Consider the following 20920-nt stretch of genomic DNA (forward strand, 5'->3'; position numbering starts at 1 on the left):
TGTTATGGTCTGTATTTTGCAGAATGTTGAACAAAATGATCATAATGCTCCTTTCTGGCCTTTCAAATCTATTAATACAGTGCTTGATGAGTGGTTTGCTTCATGGGTGTCTCTGACAATGAACAAGTGGCATAAAGCTGGTATCTTGCATACTGTGGAATAAATCAGATTGTTACTGGGCACAGCTTGCACCCAGATGAAGGATGTTACCACTAACACAGAAAACTGTGTTGACTCAAAACCCCTCAGAAGTACCATTGAGAGAGACCCTCTCCCTGGGGTAGATTTATTATTTGTATGGGATAGGTCAGTCTCTGACTGGGAAAAGATAGAATAGACTTATAACCCCAAGGAGGAAAGAAGCAATAGGGATGCAAGTGAGAATGGGAAAGAGAAGGGTAATATAACAAGGAACAGTTCCTGAGATCTGTTAAAAAGTAGAATAGTCTCCCAAGAAAGTGGTAGATAAATAACCTGTGCATGAGACAATGTACAAGCAGAGCAGGGCTTCAGGTACTGGAAACATTTAAGGCCTGTTAGCACTAATGCTTGCACAAGTGTAGCTACAGTAATGCTAAGAACAAAGCACCACATTTGCTAATGCAGATATCACCCTTATTAAAGTTACAATGGGACTTTGCTCCTGCAGGGGAATGGGATACCTGCATGATCTCTGAGAAATATTTCTGGGTTTTTTTATCAGAATTTTTATTTTCTGAACACGGCATACGGTAACCTCATCCTATTGTGCAAAGTGAATCCTTGCATTTAATGCAAGTCCAGTTCTCTTATGGAATGGTGGAGGGAAGAAGCTACTGTTGAATGTTTTTTGTATGGAAACTTTGGAGATGTGGAAGTGTGCATTTTAAGGTTTCGTCCCTAGTCTTTGTGCAGTCGTTTACACACAACACATACTAGAAAGCTGCCAGATTTTATAGTCACTTTGCACTGGTGTGAAGGAGTGCACAAGCTGCAGGGCAAGGGAGAACTGCCCCATATGATGACTTTAAGTTAGAAGGAAGTGGGAAGGTAGGGCCCTGAGGTGATCGAGCAGGCAGTGAAAGTGTGATATGGACTTCTACTCTTTTTGACCATTGGGACACTTATAGACTGTCTTAAGCCTCCTCTAGAGGAAGGAAGCTTAGGCGTTTTTCACCAAAAAAAAAGCTGTTCTGGGATCTTCTGAAACTGCAAATGTTGATATTTTTTATCTGAACAGAAAGTTTTTAAATTTACATTTTGTGTGGGATTAAATCTGGAGGCATCTTGTCACATCCTTAGAAGGGAGCTGGCATTTCTGTCCAGAGCCATGTGCAGGATTTCTGCTAGCTCAGCGTGCACACTGTGCTGAGAATATACATTCTCTTTGCAACTGGAACAGCTGGAGAAGTTCTGGAGAAGGTTGGTGACAAACTGACCCAGCCCAGCTGACTTCATACCTCTCTTCCCACAAATATTGGAATGTCATTCAGTTTTGTTGTTTCCATCCTCTTCATCTTGTATGATGTTAGATTTGTACTAATTCTTCAACTAGCCAATGACTTTAGAGCTTTCCACAAGGTGTTTTTTCAGTCCAGTAAAAAAGCCCTCTCTATCAGAAATCATAAATCTGTCTAAATTATGGGAAACTTGCCCATATTGTTTTTCCTCTTAACATCTGCCAAAAAGTTTTGGACCCTGGATCTTTTCTTTTCATACTAACTATACAGCATGCATAGGCACTTGGGTAGATGGCTGCTCTTACCTTTCTTAGGAACAACTGTAGGCAGTTGCACTCTTGGATGTTTCAGGAAAATAAATCCAGGATTAAACAGAGAATCTTAATTTCTCATTGACTAATATTTAGAGAAGAAGCAGTGTCACCTAGGTGCTAGAGTGAGGTAATGGAGTCAGAACTCCTGGTTTGTGTCCCTAGCCTTGTAAATAATATTGTCTTGGTGTAGTTGCTTTTTTATGCCCCAGTTTTCCTATTTATAAAAAGGGGATAATGATTCTTACTAGAACCAAGCAAATGATTTCTTCATAACTAATGATTCATTGAGCTAATTTAGCCCCTTTTTCTTATTCTATTAAATACCAGCATGAATTCTCCCCCAATTCTTTGTTGTTTAAATAATACATCTGAACAAACTACAGTTCCTGGGAATCTCTATGAACTGATATCTCTAATAGTTGTGTTACATTTCTCTTCTAAATTGCTTAAGCAGGGGAGTGGCCCTGTCTACATTTGTCTGAGGTACAGGCAAGTAATATCATCTTTGTAAATATTCCAAAGAATTAATATAAATCATTTGAAAACCGTGAAGAATAAACAATTGACAAGGACAAGACTATAATTGTACTAAACAGTGGATTAGTATTTGCAAATAGGGTTTTCAGTCCCTTGGTCATCTCAGCTATTTCCTACCTAGAGTGAACGGGTGAGAATTGATTGCTGTTTGTGAAGAGTCTGGAGATCTTTGTTGTTGTCTCTTGTTATCATCTCCATCCAGGTTAGTGGGTCTTAGTGTTAGATACATGCTCCATCTTGCTGACCTGGGATCTTAGTTTGCAAAACCTCAGCAATCTGTAAGCTGTGCCCAGCTTGAGTATACTGCTAGGGGTAGTAGCATAATGGAAATGAGCTTGGATGCTGGAAATTCCTTTTTCTCCCCATGGGATGTTAATGTGGAATTAGGTACTGAGTCCCTAGGCATTTTCTTCCACCTCTCCCATTCAAAACTCAGAGACAGGTGAGAGGTGCGCTTGGCTGTCATTTGAAAGGCTGGCTAGCCAGTATGCATCTCTGTACATGGTTATTTCCATGCAATCTTCACCCATTGAGTTTGGCCAGTGACTTCTCATCAGACAACAGGTGTTTGTTGACTACCACCTCCACTTTGCGTGTTCCTTGGGTAGCTTTTTAGATTAGTGATGTTGGTTTGACTTCCCAAGAGGCCATGGAGCCTGGGAGGCCATTGGCTGGAAGAGTAGTCACTATTGCCTTGCTGATTCAAAATACATGGGAGGCCCACAGGTGTTGTGATGATGGGGGACCATCTATGATTGACTGACTTAGACTGATTTCACTAGGACTTGTGGCCAAGTACCTATGAAAACCAGTGCATAAATATCTGAGTGTCAAAAGGCAACACTGGATTGGCCAACGTGAGTCTTGACTTGTGGATGTGCAGCTGAGAATTTTTCTAGTAGGTGCATGCCACTAGAGTGACTTGCATCCACATTGTCACATGCAGTGTTGGAATGAAGCCTTCCTGCTGGAATGTCACCTTGAGACTGTGGAACTGGGAGATGCTGAAGAGTGGTTGTGGGGGGGGCGTACAAGAACAGTTGGGAGAGGCATATCTGGCTTCAGTCTCTGCTTCAAGGAGTCTTTTCCTCTGACTCCTTTGCATTCCTAGGCAGTCTCTCTACATGCTGGTGATGGCAGGATGGACTTGAGAGCTGTTGCTGCTGTGTCTTGCCAGAGGATTATGTGAAACAATCAGATGAGAGGGTGTATGAAGCACAAAGTCTGGGCTTGGGGCAGTGGATTTGTAAGGAAAGCATCCCTCTTCAGGGCTGGTGTTCTCATGTAGTTTCACCTGGGTCTCTGTATCCAGCCCCCTTGAATTGTGTAAGTGAGATCCCACTGTTCTTCCTCCTTGCAGCATAGCAGCAGAGGAAGGATTGCTGATACCCTGTTAATCCTGGCTATCACCTCTTGCGCTATCCCCTTTGGGAATAGGGTTGAGAGGAGTCTAAGTCATAGATGCCGTTTTGTGTGTGTGTGTTTGTGTTTTTAAAGTTGCTCATGACCTGACAAAATTAATGGTGTCATTTGTATTCACACTCATGCTGTTACTATCACAGGAGCCACCAGAACAGTGGTTCTTAGCGTTTTTTGGACTCAAGGCACCCCTCACTGGACTTGAGGCATATCTCCATATCTTTGGTGAATTGAGTGGCACCTATTTTCAAAAACTAATTGATATATTCAGTACTTGCCTCTTTGCTGAGGGGCTGACTGATTGGGAGGCAGAGACAAGCCTGACCCGCACTTAGCTGCTTATTTCCCCCCATCTCCTGGCACCCTTCAAAGGATCCGGTGGCACCCCATCTGCTGTTTCCTTGCTTTTTGCCCATCACAGGAGTGCTTAGTTTAAAAGGGCATAAAGCGATGTTAATTTACTGCTGCTTGATGAATCTGATCTATTGTAGCATAGTATCTTTTGTAGGCTGTTTTGCAAATTGCTTTCAAGCTGATGTCCTAAAATGTTTAATGTTTTCTAATGACCCTGTTCCTTAAGCAAGGTGTGTTTGGGAATATAATTTATTGGAACAGTTATGTAGTTAAGGAAGAGGTTAGATAAGTTTCCAGGCACAAGGTGCCCTTCCTCAGGCCTGGGAAAGAAGTTGAAACAGCCTAAGCTAAATACCAGGTAGAATGGTACCTTTTGTCTAACTCCATTATGTAAATGAAAATCATCACTTTTTGTGTCTGGAAAATTTACCAAATATCTCTCCCAACTATATGGGTGGTCCAGTGAAAGGTATTCCCAAGCAAACCTTGCTTCTCTTGTGTTCCTTGGACCATTGTACCTACAACAACACAGAGACCCTGCTACCAGTTCCTTAAGAATTGTTCTTGTGATGCCATTTCTTTTTCAAATTAGAGAAAAATTCTCAAAAATATCTAAATGAAAAAGAACTAAAATAGATGGGTCTTTTAACAGCAAATAACAGCTGAAATGTTTGAAGTCCCCCCGGCTCTGATTCCTTCCCTATGAGAGCTTACATACCTTCCTCCAGCTATGTCCTCTCTCTTTCTCTCTGAGCTATGAGCTTTGCCTCAGCAGATATTCAGAGATCCTAAAGATGTTCTTGGATCTGAACCAGCAAGCATTTTAAGTGCAAGCAGCCATTTTGAAACTGATTAATTTTAAAAAGCCAGCAGTGTAAAAAAAAATTGGAATTTGTTTTGAAATTACTGCATACTTAGGCTTTTCTCTCTGGCTTCACCCTGCTTCTTAGACTAGGTAACAATGTACCTAAGACTTTCCCAGAGACAACGCTAAAGCTAGAGAATTACTTTAGTGCTGTTTAAAATCACAGTCACAGACTTATAAACAGTCAAGTGTGTTTCTCAATTATTTGTATTATTATTGCACTTAGGAGCCCCTTTTTGATAGGCACTAAACACACACATAAGGCAGAAAGTCTCTGGTCCAGTATGCTTTCGAATCTAAATAGATTAGGTAGACAAAGGGGGAGAATGAACACAGAGAAATGGTTTCCCTAGGGTCTCATCAGAGTAATGGCTAAACTGGGCCTAGAACCTGTTGCCCATTCTTGCGCTTTCCCCAGCAAACCACCCTGCTTTCCTCACAAATACTAAGGGTTGCCCACCGCATTCATTACATATTGAAGTATGTGTCTGCTATGTAAGAGAAAATCCTAAATAAATCAGAAACCTCAAAAATTGAGGTTTTGCTTTTTTGAAAATGGTCCTATTTTGTGTTGGTGAAAATAAATTGATTTTATTTATTAAAAATGGAAAGTGGGGGGCTGTAAAATAGAAAATGTTCCCCCCACTTTCCATTTTTAATCAAAACATAGTAAATGCAAGGTTCACAAAAGAGATACTGGAACCCTCTGCCTAACAGATACAACCTTCCCTTATTTAGATCAACCCTGAAGAAATGACTGATGAAAATATGCATTTTCATCCAAATTGTATATTATTCTAGGACGTTGACTGTGCTAGCCAGTAAAATACCAGACAAGGTAGTTGTTGCTGAATTACAGTTTACTACCAAAGGATCAGTTGTGAGACTTAACTTATTATGTGATGTAACTTATTATGTGTATGTGCTTATAAGTGCCTCCTAGCAAGAAAGAAGAGATGGGCTACTGTTTCTAACCAAAGAGTTCCCTAAGTTGAGTAGTAAAGTCCTGTATTCTTCTAGAGCAGGGGTGGGCAAAATATGTCTGTGGGCCGAATCTGGCCCACCAGGCCGTTCTATTCAGCCTGCAGGGCCCCTGAAAAAATTTAGGAAATTAATATTAATTTGCTCCTGGCTGCCTGTCAAACACGATAGGAGCCAAGGGCAGTAGGACCCAGGGGAAGCCGGCAGCAGAAGGCTGGAGCCTAGCCCCCCCCCCCCCTTCAGCTATTTTCCTGCTTCCTGCCCCCACCCGGCTCCAACACCACGTGTCTTCTGGCAGCATTGCCAGACTGGGAGCATGGGGCTGTACCGATCTGTGTGTGTGTGTGTATATGTAGGCAGGGGCAGAGTGTGTGTGCGTGTTTTTGTGGGGTTAGTCACACACACACACACCACCATACACATGTACCCACACCCCCCTCACAATGCCATACAGACACCCACACCCCCTCACACACCCCAGCCACCCTCCCCCCCCACACCCCACATATCCACACACACACCCACATGCTCCCTCACTCTACATACCCACACACCCACAGCCCCCAAAAACCTATACCCACTCCACCCACAATATACAAGAGGAAGGCTTCATTTTAGCTATTGTGCAGTCACCTCTATGTGCACTGCACAAAAGCATGTAAATCAGGACAAAAATATTTTTTGAAATAAAATAAATGAATGTTGTAGATGTTCACTTTTTAGAATATAATTTGGTATTTTTCTGGTTCCGAGATGGCAAAACCCCTTGCTGAAAGGAGTACTTCCGGGGGCAAGGGGAGGGACTTCTGGTGGCAAAGGTCTGGGGTTAGGGGGCGGGACTTCCAGTCACAAGATGACAACCAGGGGGTAGGGCACCTGTCAAGGGGCGGAGCTACCCATGCAGCCCTCGACAGCTTGCCAAAACTTGGTAAGCAGCCCTCTGCCAGAAATAATTGCCCGCCCCTGTTCTAGAGCTAAAGGGACTATGAATATTTTGAGTTCTAGGGCCTGGCTGTAGACAAGACTGAAATCTTTTCTTCTGCCCTTGAGTCTGACAGAAGGGTCAGTTTGTGGGGGAATGTAAGAGGAAGCTTAAAAATCTGGTTTTTCTGAATCCCTGTCAGAGCCCGAGTACTGAGGAGTGCGTATGTCTTACAAGTGAGTTTCCATGGTGTACAGGACAATACTTACTTCCTGGGAAAGCTTTTCTCTGCCTCTCTGGTGGGAAAGTGAACAACACATGACATTTTCTGAAGGTGATTCCACAGTTTTCAGTCCCCCAAAAGTAGACTTTCTGTCTTTGAACCTCCAGTTGAGGCAAGATGACCTGCGACTACTGTTCAGGCAAGAACTTGGAGCTAGATTTGGCCCTATCCTGCACCTCATGTAGACGTTTCCACCAATACACCGCTACTCTGAATAAGTTACCAGTCTGCATCTGCTTTGCATTGCAGAGAATGACTGCAGAAGGAACAAGCCAGCATCAAGTCTGGCCTCTTCTCTTGATAATGTACTTCTGAGCTGCTCGGTTCTGGGACTATGTCTTAGTCCATGAAGCATTTATGGCACTACATTAATAACACTTGGGAACTGGCCCTGTCTTACTGTGTATGGGCAAGACATGCTGCATCTCTGTGGTTTTCCCACCTGTAAAAGGGGAGATAATGAGACTTACCCACCTCTTTAAAGCGCTTTGAGAGCCAGAAACAAAAAGTATCTGTCTGCTCTCCTCCCTTTCGTCAGGTGCTTGTGAGGTTCTTATTCCCATTGTGCCTGAGCACCTTTCATTGCTTACAAAGATACCAGTGTGTTTGGGGCTGCATGCCATGTTAGAGGCCTCATCCTGTTGAGGCTCAGTATTTAACTGTATATGGAAACTCATTTGGTCTTGTAGAAGAGGGTAAGTAGGCTGTGTGAAAGGGAAGGGACTGCATGGAAGAATGAGGAACCCAGTAGATTGCAGCCAACGATGAAGGTCTTTTACAAACCAGACATTTTTGGCAATGGGTAGGAATGACGGGGTGGTGTTTAGCATGAACGCTGCATGCCCCCAGAGGCTGGGGGGGGCACAGTGAGCTCCTGCAGGTGGTTATGTCAGTGGCGGGAGTGTGGTGGTGGCAAGTGGGGAGCTTCTGCAGGTAGCTGCAGCGGTGTCAGCGGTGGGGGTGGTGAGCACTGACCAGCGGTCGGCGACCACCCCCAGGCTCCTATACATTGGGTGTTGGCAGCTAGCGGGGGGGAGGGCGGGTGGTGAGCGGTGACAGCCCACAGGCGCCACGGCCAGCATTGGCAGTGTTTTTTGCAGGGGGTACACTGCCAAGCTCAAGGGGTGCACATACACCCCCTACACGTCGCCAGTGGTACTTAGTCACTACATTGTTGGAAATGCCCTACTGCCTCCCTGCTGGCTGTGACTTCTAGTGCTGGCTCACCTGTCCTGAGGCCCTTGACAGTGACAGTGAAAGAAGAACATAGAATAGTATTAAAATCTCTTGTAGAGCTGGCAGCAATGAGAGAGTGGGGGAAGGCAGAGTCTCACATTGTGGTGGGGTCGTATCTCTCAACTTGAGTCTGCTCCTTCTTCTACTCAGAAATGGAAAAAAATGTCCAGCTTTTCAGAGGACTCCAGTATGCCAGGGCAATTTGTGTGATTAATGGTTGCTGCCATAATTTGGTAAGAGCCATCCAAGGTGCTTTTAAAGTGCCTTTTACTGAGAGATGCACATTCATTAGCTGTTGTGCTAACTAATATTCTTCCCCTGGGCACTAAACCACAATCCGATTTTGATTTGCCTTTCAACTAATTTACTACTTGATGTCTAATTTAACTAAATGAGAAATGTGTTGTTGCACTTACTGGGAGTGCAATAGCAAACTTCTTAAGAGACCTTTTCTTTGGGAAAAGCAGCTGAGCTCTTGTCTGTGGTCTGTTGTAGGTTGCCTTGTGTTGGACTCTGAGGCCAAGGACTGTTTTAGAGGTTGAGTTAAGTGCTGGAGTAGCATGTAGCAGGCCTAAGCCTTGTGCTGGGCTTCTACTGGGGTGTGAGTTTCATTCCAGCTCAGCGGTTTTGCTGCTGAGTCTAATGGACCATAGGAAATCTTTTTCCTTGTGTGTGCAAGGAGGTGTAGCACGCGTGGGATTAAGTTGTTAGGTTCCTTTACTGTTATTTTGGTGCTTATTGGGGTTGAAGAACATTTACTGATTGTTTTTTGGGTTAAAAAAAAAGGGTGTTGTAAATGAAGATCCAAGAACATTTGAGAAGGCAGTGACTGTACTCTCTCGGGTGCTTTGCAAGGCATCCTGGAGCAGTGGCCTTGTGGAGCTTCTCATGAAGAAATCATAGTTCATGCATGCTGGGTGAATTTCTGAAGAATATCAAGTTTTGTTTCGACCTCCCCAAAGTAAGCGAACAAACTACTCTTTTGTCGCTAGGACAGCGTGTAGACAACGTTAATCAGATCACAGTTGCTTTTGAGCTGGAGGAACCCTGGTGGGTGTCATGCAGTAAGGGAATTTAGATCCCTTTGACAAATGGAGCTTCATTTAAGTGTTACAGCCCTGTTTTATCCAGTCCCCGCATGCTGGTTGGTTGGATAAGCCATCTGGAAACAGGTTTTTCCTTCTCTTTTTCCTTGGTTCATTCAGAACTTCTTTCTTTCTAGGCTGTAACTTCTAGTTGGTATTGTGTTTGCACTCTAGCGTACAGCTCACTATTTGCACAGTAAACAGAACAGTGTGTTGTTCACTGATGAGGCTTCAGCCCAAGTACATTTAGATCGCTGGGAAAATACATAGGAGCACTTTACATGTAAGATAAATTAAGGGGTGTGTTGTACCTTCTTCTGCAACATCTATTACCAGCTGATGTGAGAGAAGAGATCCTGAATTAGTTGGGTTCTCAGGCTGATCCTGCCATGGTAATTTGCACACCAATTACCTTGTTTCACTGTAGACTGCTTTTTCTTTTGCTTTCTTTAATCCCTTTGGATTTGGAACCATTTGCAGCGACCTTTACTGTCAATCCTTCATTCAGTTGCTCACCTCTTTCAGTTGTTCTGGCTCTTTTCAGTGCTGCACTGTACTTCCTAGAGTCTGACCTTGTAATCAATCACTTATGCTACGGCCTCAAATGACTTCTTGAGACATGATCCACTCATTTTAATTTTTCTTCCCCTCCCCTAGCCCTGCTTATCTACCAAGACAATAAAGTCTTCAAAGAAGTTTAGCAAGCATGTGGAGTGTATTATTCTCTGCTTGGTGAATTCCCATGGACTGCCCTTTACTCAATTACATGCTTTGAAATGATTTGTAATCTTGCACCCTGTCAATGATTTCTAGCATCTCCCCTCATCTGGGCAATTTGTAGCAAACTAGCAGCTTCTCTCCCGACATTCCTTGGACCCTCACTTTGCTTCCTTGTTAATTTGATGAAATTCCAGGCTGGGTTTGTGTGCACGATTTAACTCTTTCAGGTGGGAGCTGTTCAGCATGTCCAGGTATATGTGCAGCCCTTCTGTTGCTGGCTGTCTGCCATTAGAACTTAATGCAACTCACAGATGAAGCAAAACTGAATCATTTGGAATTAAATGGGTTTAATGGCAACTTGGACACTTACTGTTTTCAGTTTAATCCACATGATGCAAATAGTCATTCCACAAGCTATCCTGCAGTGTGCTAGTTGCTGCAGGACTGACTTGCCTTTGTGACTTGTTGGAGGTCTACTGCTTGGAGGGCTTTTGGGTGGAAAGCCATCCATCATAACATAACACTGGACAACACACAGGGATCTATATGCCAGCCACTTCTGTGGTGAGCATACATCTTTCTCTTTTCTTTTTTTAAGAGTATCCAGACATGGATCTGAAAGTAGGAACAAAAGATTGGGAATGGAACTAGGTGCAAGAGTGTTTTCCTACCTTGCGAGTATTTTTTAAAATTTCTATTCATGCTTCAGTGGGTCACACATGAAACCATCTGCAGAGTCCCAACACAGAGAGGAGGAGAGACTGGCTTTTCTGTGATGCTAATATGCGATAGTATCTTATTCATTTTGCTGACAATTCTCCAAGGAGGATTATATTCATTAAAGTGTATGTGCAGAGTTTCTATTGTTCCTTGATTTATTCAGACTGAGCATTTAAAGAAATCTAGATCCAGATCAACAGGGGCACCTGCCTGCTAATGTGGTAGGAGTAGGGGTAAGGGAGGGTCTAAAAAGGTGTAGCTGCATGTGCTTACACTGGTGGGGATGAGGGACAAGGATGGTCTGATAAGGGGCACTTGTTGATAGACTGATGAAATGAGCAGCTTAGTTTGAGGGGTGAACTTTAAGTAGAATAAGATTGGTTTTGCACTTTTTACCCACTTTATTTCCCAGCTAATACAAGCACCAGGAGAGGAACTGTAGCACTTCTAAATAATCCTAATGAACCTCTAATTGGGGAGGAGGATAAAATAATGCAAATACATAATTATGGCTTGAGGATGCACAGTGGACCACAAATATGCCTTACTGGACATCTGGATTGTTCAGCTCTGTCAGGGTTGGGCTTCAAGCAGGCAGTGAATTGCCGTCCTGCCACAAGGTGATGCGTGGTGGGAATGTCATTACCAGAGGTTGGAGGGGAGGGAAACACAGACAAGCTCCCACCGCTGGAAAGGAGGATGGTCTCGTGCTTGAAGTGCTGGACTAGGACTTGAGGTCTCAGCGGCAGAGCCAAGAGCTGAATTGTCTTGCTCTATGACTTTGAGCAAGTCGCTTCACCTGTGTGTGCCTTGGTTTGCCGTTTGCAAGATGAGGGTAGAAGTACTTCCTTTCTCCCACCCTTTGTGTTTCTCATATGTGGTTAGATTGTGAGCCCTTGGGGGCGGAGATTGGATGGCCCCTACCTATACATACTGTCTGGTGCAGCGGGCTTTTGATTTTGGTTTGGGCTTTAGAAACTGCCATAAGACAGGTAATAACATCACCGCTAATGAAGTCACGGTATGTACATTGCATCATAACTGAAAACTGCTTAAAAGGGTAAGATCTTAAAAACCTCACAAAGAATAATTCTTACATTGAAAGTTGTCTTTTTCTTATGTGTTTAACACTTTGATTTTCATGCATTAACTTTTTCTTTCTTTCTTCCTTTCTCTGCAGACCTTTGTAGTACTAAACAGAGGGAAAACACTCTTCCGATTTAGTGCCACACCTGCCTTGTACATTTTAAGTCCTTTTAATCTGCTTAGGAGAATAGCTATTAAAATTTTGATACATTCATATCCTTTTTATTATTTAATTGACTTCTGTTAATTGTTCTTCTGTTGTCTTGTTTTGCTGAGAAATTTAATTAACAACCTGTTGTCTTGCTGCTTTGTTCAACTGTTATGTACATAGAGCGTGGTCCTGCACTTGATGAAGTTGGTTCAGGATTTCCCGATGGATTGAATGCACAGTGTTCACTTCAGCAGCAACTTTTTATGAATAATTATTTATACTCCCTCTAGGCATGACACACCAGGTACACTTCATTTACAAAGACGTGCAGTACACTGTGTATACCTGCATCCATTCTCCAAATCAATGTCCAAAGACTGGAAAATGTCAAAACAGGAATGGTCGCAAGAGGAGGTATTGAGGTTTATCTAGCTGGCAGTATATTTAACCAGAGTTTGAGCTGGAAATACAGCCAAGGGTGCTTTTATTTATGATTATGTTCTATCCATCTCTGTTGGTGTGTCTCATACTCCCCTCTCTGGGTAGGTTATTCCAAAATGATCCACGCTGGGCTTCCAGGAACCTTTTCTGAAGTGTCTGATGCTTATGTTACTAAAAGAGAAAATGCTGGATGAACTTGGTCTAGCTAGTCTGGTCATTCCCAGTTTTATACTCTGAAACTGACTGTAACATAGACCTAGTTGAGTCTTGTATCTATGACATCCTAAAGGCTTCTATATCAAATTGGCTCAATCTACAAGTACTTCTAACTTAGGTTGGGATCTGGGTATGGAACTGAATTCCTTTTGGCTTGTCTTTTGTCTGGTAAACCCAGCTGCAAGGGATATTTCATTGATGGGTGTGTATCTGGACAGGTTGAGGTGAAAATTCTGTGGTTGGAACTTGAAGCTAAGCCAAAGCACACGGAAGTATGTGGAAAGACTTCTGTTGATTACAAATGGGCAGAATTGGACTAAAATGGAGCAGTCACAGTCTTCTGAATGATCTTCAATTTTAAGAGCCAAAGAGATTTTTTTTTCTCATTTCTTGTAGCAGAAAAGTAAGAAAGCCCTGTGCTGCCTTTGAGAAAAGCTTGTTTTGTTTTGTGAGTAATGCTTTTCAGATGCGTTCACTTTTTGCTTGCGCACATGTTTGTAGCTGCAGCAGTGAGCAAACATACTGGGGGACTTCCGAGCACACAAGTTTGGACAGTTTGTCACTCAACCTCAACACTTAGCAGCTAGTGCAAGGTGGCTGTGTTTACCTGTTCAGCAGAGTGTACATAATCAGAAATCAGAGATGAATATTGGGTTTCTAACATGTTAGCTCTGACACGGTAGGATTTACTTTGCATTTACACACGTGGTATCAACTGTACCTCATGTCTCATGATATTAAAGATTCCCCATAGTGAAATCCCAGCTAGGTTTCTCCATTACAAATGATGTAATGCAGTGCTGCTCTGTTACTTCATTTACCAGCAAATCATGTCTCAAGATTCCTGAATGTAGATGGAATTGTCTGGGGAAACATTTCATTTAAAAGATGATTGTAAAATGTTATGAAATATGAGGTAGAGAGTCTATATTTTATTCATGTACCTGAATTTCTCTGCTTACAATATAATTTTACAGCTTTCACATTTAGTACTTAGCAGCAAAAGGCCTCTAATCTTAGGGAGAGGTGAAGGGCAATATTTTTTGTTTTCCCTGTGTGGTGGCAGTATATGAATGGGTATGTGTGAATGCATTCATGCATTTATACCTGCTTCTCTATTTGCTGCCAGGACGCTGCGTATACCCATTCTGAATAGTTACTTCCCATGAACATTAATGTATGTGAACATGCTGAGCTCCCAGTCTGGGCCTTTGTCTTTCAGTACCTTTTGGAGAGTTCGGTCTCATTCTCTGTCGCTGAGTGCCTTGATCAGCTGTTCATGCTACAGAGTGGGTGTAATGTACCAGTGCTACCTAAGCAGAATGGGAGTGCATTGTAGGACTGTAAATGAATGTGAAAGCTATAGGGCTGAGAGCACCCACATGACAAGAGTGCCCAATGGAGCCCATGTAACTCAAGTGAATGGGGAAAATTGTGAAAAAAATCTGTTTCTCTTTCTTTGTCTCCTGTGATTGCTGGATGCATCCCAAACCTTGTACGTAGCCCATAACAAATAAGTCTCTGGCTGGAAATCCTTCTCATTTAAAGTATCTTTGCACTGCAGTGTGTTTTAGGGAAATGTTTTGACACTGACTAAAATAGCCAAACAAGAGTGTCCATTTCTTCCTTGACTTCGCCCTACAGTATTTAGCATGATCATTATGTGCACTATTTTGACCAACTGTGTATTCATGACTTTTAGTAACCCACCTGAATGGTCGAAGAATGTGGAGTAAGTACTGGGTTTTTTTAATTTAATTTTTTTTTTGTGGGTGGGGGGAGTGGAGGGGGTTTGTAGCTTTCTCTAAAGTGTTTTCTGCTTTCCCCCATTTTAAGTTCTTCCAGAATTTTTTTTGGTTATTATTTGGTAGTCCTGCTTCTGCTCCTTTCTACATCAGTGGGATTGGACATTAGTATCCCCTTGGCTCATTAAGGTTAACATATATAACATTTATTTTCCTTTTTGATTGAAATGTTTGCTTCTTATTAATTGTTACAGAGTTCTCTTTTTCATCCTCCTTAACAGGTACACGTTCACTGGTATTTATACATTTGAATCACTTGTGAAAATTATTGCAAGAGGTTTCTGCATAGATGGTTTTACTTTCCTGCGTGATCCATGGAACTGGTTAGATTTCAGTGTCATCATGATGGCGTAAGTTGAATTTTCAAGTTATTCCAGTTAGATTTGGGGTATGAATGAAATGTGTGGGAGAGCCGACTCCTCAGGGGTGGGGGAAAGGAAGTTAAAGCCAATCAAATCTTAAAAGGCCCATAAAAAAGTCAAAATCCAGATTCTGGCTCCTAATTTTCACTTGATACATGCAGTGCTGACACAGACACAGCGTTAAATACAACTCCACTGAAGTCAGCACAGCTGCACCTGCTGATAAACTACTCCAAGATGGACAAATTTTATGCAATTAACAACTTTCTGAATACCTACCTCTGCAGAGGGAGGGTTTTGTCTTCCCGTGCAAGAGTGGTGGTATGTTCAAGTGAACTGAGCACAGGGGTAGGATCTAGGAATTTTTCTAAATACTCTCTCTGTTGGTCACTTCTCCTGGGACCTTGATTTACATACTAAGATTTTCTCAGCCTGCATGTTGAGTATTCATGGGTTAGTGAAGAGGTGCAGAGGATGACAAAAATGAAGCCCACTGCACGTTACATTATTTTCTCCCAGCTCATATTTTCCTCCTTTGCTTGAATCAGTTTGCCTCCCAGGTTTGATAAGTAACAAGAAGCCCAGCTGCCTTATGTCATGATGATATTTTAATTTGTTATCTAAACTGGAGATGAAATCTAGATTTTTGGTGTCTTGTAAAAGTTTTTTCCTTCCTGACCCATAAAGGTTGCTGTATGATTGTATTACTTGTGGCTTATGAAGCGGTGGGAAGGGCTATGGAATTAACATCCAAAAAGTTTGTGGATGAAAGGTTTTAATAATTGCAAGGGATGATGACGTTTTGTTAAAAGCAGGGAGGAAAGTGGAGCAAATACAGCTGATGGCATTGAATCGAGGAGGTGATCTCTCCAAACTGCCTGGTTTCCTTGGCAAAATCCTTCTTAAATGCTTTCCTTGGGTCCAATAGTAACAAAATGTTAGATTCCAAATAGGAGAGAGCACAAATAGCAAAACACGCAACTGGGCAAACCAGCCTGTAGCGCTGAGATGCTTTAAAACTATGTTTTGGCTTTGTCTGTCTGTCTAGTTCTCTCTTTTTAATGCAATTTCTGAAGCATTTTAAATTACAAGCTGTTTCCTACAAACAACTATATTAAAAGGAAGGTGACCCCAATGGTACCATTAACTCTGGTTTAATTCTGCAGGTATATAACAGAGTTTGTAAACCTAGGCAATGTTTCAGCTCTGCGCACTTTCAGGGTTCTGAGAGCTTTGAAAACTATTTCTGTAATTCCAGGTAAGGCAGCCTCCGGTTGATGTTAGCTGTTGGGTCAGGCCCCTGTGAGTGATGTATTGCTTTGTCTGTAGTTGTTGTTTTCTTGGTGTGTGTATTGTCATTGTGTTTCTTGTGTGTGACCTCCCTCATTGCAGATATGTCACAGAGTTTGTGGACCTTGGGAATGTCTCAGCATTGAGAACTTTCAGAGTTCTCCGAGCTTTGAAAACTATCTCTGTTATTCCAGGTGAGAAACCGTTTAAGCACTAAGCCTGGTGTCTCGGGTGCTTCTCTTTCTTTTGTATTTTTTCCCTCCTTCCTACCACTTACCTTTCAAAAATGACACTGGGACATTTTTGATGGGCTTTGCAGTCTGCATGAATAGCCAGTGATATAAGGAAATAATGTCAGGCCCTTTAGATGCTGTGACAGAACAATTAACAATTATTGGATGAACACCCACTGATTTACACTCACCTTTCTCTGTATGTGTATATCCAGCCTATATGAGGGACCCTAAGGTTTAACAAATAAAGGGCCAGCTACTTCCACCAATATTCAAACTGAGTATTCCTCTTATCCCATGACACATCCCATTGATTTCAGGAATTTCCACAGGAGTAATAGTGAGGGAATTTTAAATAACAGCTAATAATCCTGGGAGAGTTAAACCCTTCTGCATTAGGGCACAAACAAGTTTTTAACTATTGGGGATGGTTGGTCTGGTGCAGACTGTATTAAACTAATCTAGGTAAACCTGAGTGAGGTGCCCTTAGCTTTTCCTGCTCTTTCAGGGAGCTGCTCATTGGGAAAGTACTACTCAGTGTGAGTAAAGGTGACAGAAACTGGCCCAGGGTGTTTTTGATTTCTAGCATCACAAATCATGTGATGCCTTAGTTTTTAGCCAATCATAAAAATGAGGCCACTAGCTCACCCAGTACAGCCACTTCCTACTCAGCCAGTGTAAGCCTCCACCATGCTTTTTCCAGTATTTTGTCTAGTTTGGTTTTTAAAATGCTGAGTGATGGTGCTTCCTTCACTGTAAGAGACCCCAGAAGCAGCATAGTTTAGTGGACTGAGCACACGATTGGAAGCTGGGGGCTGCGAAGTTCTTTCTCCAGAGCTGCCAGTAGAGATACAACTCTAATTTTGGGTGACTAACAAGATACTTTCACCAACCCCCTACAGCTTCAAATGGCTTCAAGTTGACATTTTAGATACTTCAGGTCTAAACTTAGGCATTCAAATTTAGAAGCCACTTGGTAATAAAGACTGAAACTCTCCCTCTTCTGTGCTTTATCTCCAGATGTGTAACATGGGCTGTAGTTACCCGCTTACTTACCTCACCAGTGTGAGATTTTAATAAGTCGGTATTTGCACAGTACTTTGAGGATGTAAAGTGTCAAGTGCCTTGTGTTGTCTTTTCTGACAATCCAAGTGAATGTTTATAGAGAGCATGAATTGATATATTTTGGAGCCGATGGGGGAGGAGTTGTGTTGACTTGCCAGTTCAGGTTGCATATATTTTTTGTTGCATCAAGGGCTTTTCTTCACCCATCGGACATGTTAGGGCTGTTCTGGATAGAGCTGCAGCACCACCTTCCAGTGGGATAACATGTCTGATGATCAGAGCTGGGGGAACTGGAACACTCTCAAAAATGACAAATTCAGAACTAATACAAAAGGTATTTTTTCCGGTAGCATGTAGATTGCTTATGGAATTTATGGCCTCAGGAAGTACTCAAGGTCAAGAACTTAGCACTGTTTAAAAAAAGGGATTGGACATTTATGTGGATAGTGTGAATTTATAGCATTGTTATAATTAGCAATGATAAAATAATTCAGAAGGGATATGTAACCACCTGCTTACAGGGTTTAAGCTGTTCCCTAATTTTTAGAAATTAAAGACCTGATTGGAGGTGGAGTATCACATTTCCGTCTGCTATCTAAAGCAGCTGGTGCTGAATACTTGAGCATGGGCTAATTGGCAGGGATAATAAGTCCACCCTTAGTGTTGTGTGGACATGATTTCACTACTTCTTTATGGGGGGTAGTGCATGCAGAGCAGTATGGCATGGATGTGGGAAGTTTTCAGTCTAGACATGGCCTGTATGGCCACAGTAGTGGAACCAGGATGCCAAAAAATGGGGTGTGATGATGGTGGGGAGCTCACTGCAATTGTATAATGCATCCGAGACCAGAGCTCTTAGCCATGAACTGGTGTGACCACACTACCGTACCCTCCTGGATCCACCCCTGTATGGCCATTATAATTTCCTAGATATCCAGTTGCCACAAAATAAGCACAGGATTATTGCAGTTCTCGTTACTTGGCACAATTCCCTCTGGAACTATTATATTCTGTGTAACTGCTGGGTAGTTTACATTGGTTCTTAATTACTTTAGAGCAGCCAATCCTGTACTATTACTATGTCTTTGAAAAGCCAGGTATAGAGTTTGTAGTTCTGAAAGCCAGAGGAACAGTTCTGACCTGGTGGACACTCCTTTATGCCATAGGCCTGGAGTTTTCACCCAGCCTGTTCTCTCTAACAGATTTACTGTGTGAAACACCATTGGTAGAGTCAAGGTGTGGATGAAGTCAGCATGGATCAGATGATGCCAAGGACTCCACTGGGGCTTCTGCAATAATGTGAAAGCTTAGGCTTCATGACCCCAAAATGATCTTCTCACTGAATACTGGAAACCAGTCCTATCAATAGTCTTAGGTTTAGGATGCCATACAGTTGACCTAGCAGACATTATATGAGATGGGGGTGGCCACCCGGGCTCCATGTATTCCACTGTTCCCCTCACCACTGAAATCTTTACTGAGCATACATATGATCAGGGTGATCAGAAGATCAGGGTTCACCTAAGAGGTTTCTTCAGTACATGTACATTTGGAAGCTTACCAGTTTTGGGGCTAACATTTGGAAGCAAAGCACTCAAAGGAACTCTTTAGTGTCTTTTCACATCATCTCATTTCTGCAGATGCTCTTTGCTTACTTCTAGAGGCATCCTAACCCATGCCAATGCATTGACTTCTGCTGAGTATTTTTGTCTTGGTGTGGACAAGGAGAGAATCAGTCTCTTGAACTTTTCCAGAATAGGGCATGTGGCTATTTTGAGATGACCTTTGCCCCTGTTTTTTTAACTGGCAGTGTATTCCTTTGGGGTTAGCAAAACGAAAAGTCACCAGCAAAATCCTGCTGTTTTCCTGCTGTACTGCTGCAAAGGTGTTTGCAAAAAAAAAAAGAAAGAAAGAAAGAAACTGAAGTGTCTTGAGGGCCAGATCATTTTCTTCCCATTCCAGACTGCCAAGCCTATCTATTTATACAGTTGCCTGATGCATGGTGCTTCTACATGTAGCCTGCTTTTATTACATTGAATGACAGAGAACTTTTCTTAATTAGAATGAATATTCTTCCTTAGCCACCTTTGGTGCCTGGCAGTACAGCTGCTTAAGATGCACACTGGAGGAGGAACAGCTGTCTCATTATTACTGATAACAATGTGTTTTCAGTACAGTTGTGATGCTGTCAGCCCAATACAATGACTAAACAACTGCCTCACTCAAAAGGAAAGTGGCTTTAAGATGTGTCCTTCTTGTATTTATCTAGCTGGATGAAATTAGTGTGAGAGTGTAGTGCCTTGGCTATTTGGTGCAGGAAAGTGCTACTGCTCTCTGTGAAAAGGATTAGTATTGTTCAGCTGTGTGTCATGGACCCCATACTACTTACATGTAATTAAGATTCCCTTCTAGCTTCAATGGCAGGGACTTGTGCTTTGGAGAAGGGAGAATTGCATTCTAGCTGAATCACCCGTGGTAAACTCAGTTGGAGGCGATAACCTTGCAGCTGGAAGTGGCTGTGCTTTTACTGCCTTTTTACAGTGCTAACTGTATTGAACGTCATGCCTAGAATTAAAAAGAGGCAGAGTTTCATCATTCATGTGAACCTGAACCTGGTCCAGAATGACTCCTGGTTTTGGCTGTGTAAAGCTCAGACCCAGAAGAGACTACCTCTTTCCTTGTCCCACCACCAAGAGCTGGGCACAGAACATTTATGCAATTAACCTGCTGGATTGCTCATCATTCATTGAGACTGAAAAGGGCAAGTTGTAGGGCTGAGAGTTAGTGTATTAGCTGGTGGCTTTCTATGGACTCCAAGGTTGAAGGGGATTTTCCCCAAAAATATGTTTGATTATGTTAAAATCTGAAAAGCTTTTTCTTTATGCTTCAGCATGTCTAACGTCACATTGAGCAAAAGAGAGAATCATCTTATCATTGTGACAAGTGCTAAATAAACCTTCTATAAATAATTAAAATTGTCCTGAGTGGGTGTTAGACCAGGTATAAAAATAAAATCATGCAGAGCTGGAGATATGTTGCTTGCTAATGTTCCACAGGGGCAAGGGGTCTATACAGTTTAGTGCCTCAGCAATAGGCTATGAAGACCCTTACCTCTATGTCACCAGCTCCATCCTATCCTATATTAATGGTAACATGCAGGCACTACTATCTGAAGGTTTGGTGACCCATGTTAAAGGAATGTGTTGGTCCCAGCCTTTCCTGTTGGGGAGTATGCACAGGTGAATTGCACATACTTCAGTTGGTGCCAGGTACCTGTGCATTGTTAGCCAGCACCAAACAGGGCTTAGGGTTGAACTGGACCCCTCATTCATGGAGGTGATTCCAGGCATATGGGCTGGACAGTAAGGCACAGGTTTAAAACATGTCAGGTATAAT

At 42.5% G+C, this 20920-nt stretch overlaps 1 protein-coding gene across 3 annotated transcripts in view; it reads left to right on the forward strand.

Moving 5' to 3' along the window:
- The window catches only part of SCN8A (sodium voltage-gated channel alpha subunit 8), a 72027-nt gene that overhangs the window by 1337 nt on the left and 49770 nt on the right, over window positions 1–20920 (forward strand). For 2 of the 3 annotated variants that reach the window (XM_019497582.2, XM_006264617.4), the window contains exons 2-5: window positions 12056–12174; window positions 14412–14501; window positions 14796–14924; window positions 16329–16420. In XM_019497582.2, the coding sequence (XP_019353127.1) occupies window positions 12056–12174; window positions 14412–14501; window positions 14796–14924; window positions 16329–16420 (430 nt within the window). Of the gene's footprint in view, window positions 1–12055; window positions 12175–14411; window positions 14502–14795; window positions 14925–16102; window positions 16195–16328; window positions 16421–20920 lie in introns of all 3 variants that reach the window. The other variant, XM_006264618.4, reaches the window with a different exon arrangement.

Source organism: Alligator mississippiensis, chromosome 15 (genome assembly GCF_030867095.1).
Source record: "Alligator mississippiensis isolate rAllMis1 chromosome 15, rAllMis1, whole genome shotgun sequence".
Taxonomy (NCBI): domain Eukaryota; kingdom Metazoa; phylum Chordata; order Crocodylia; family Alligatoridae; genus Alligator; species Alligator mississippiensis.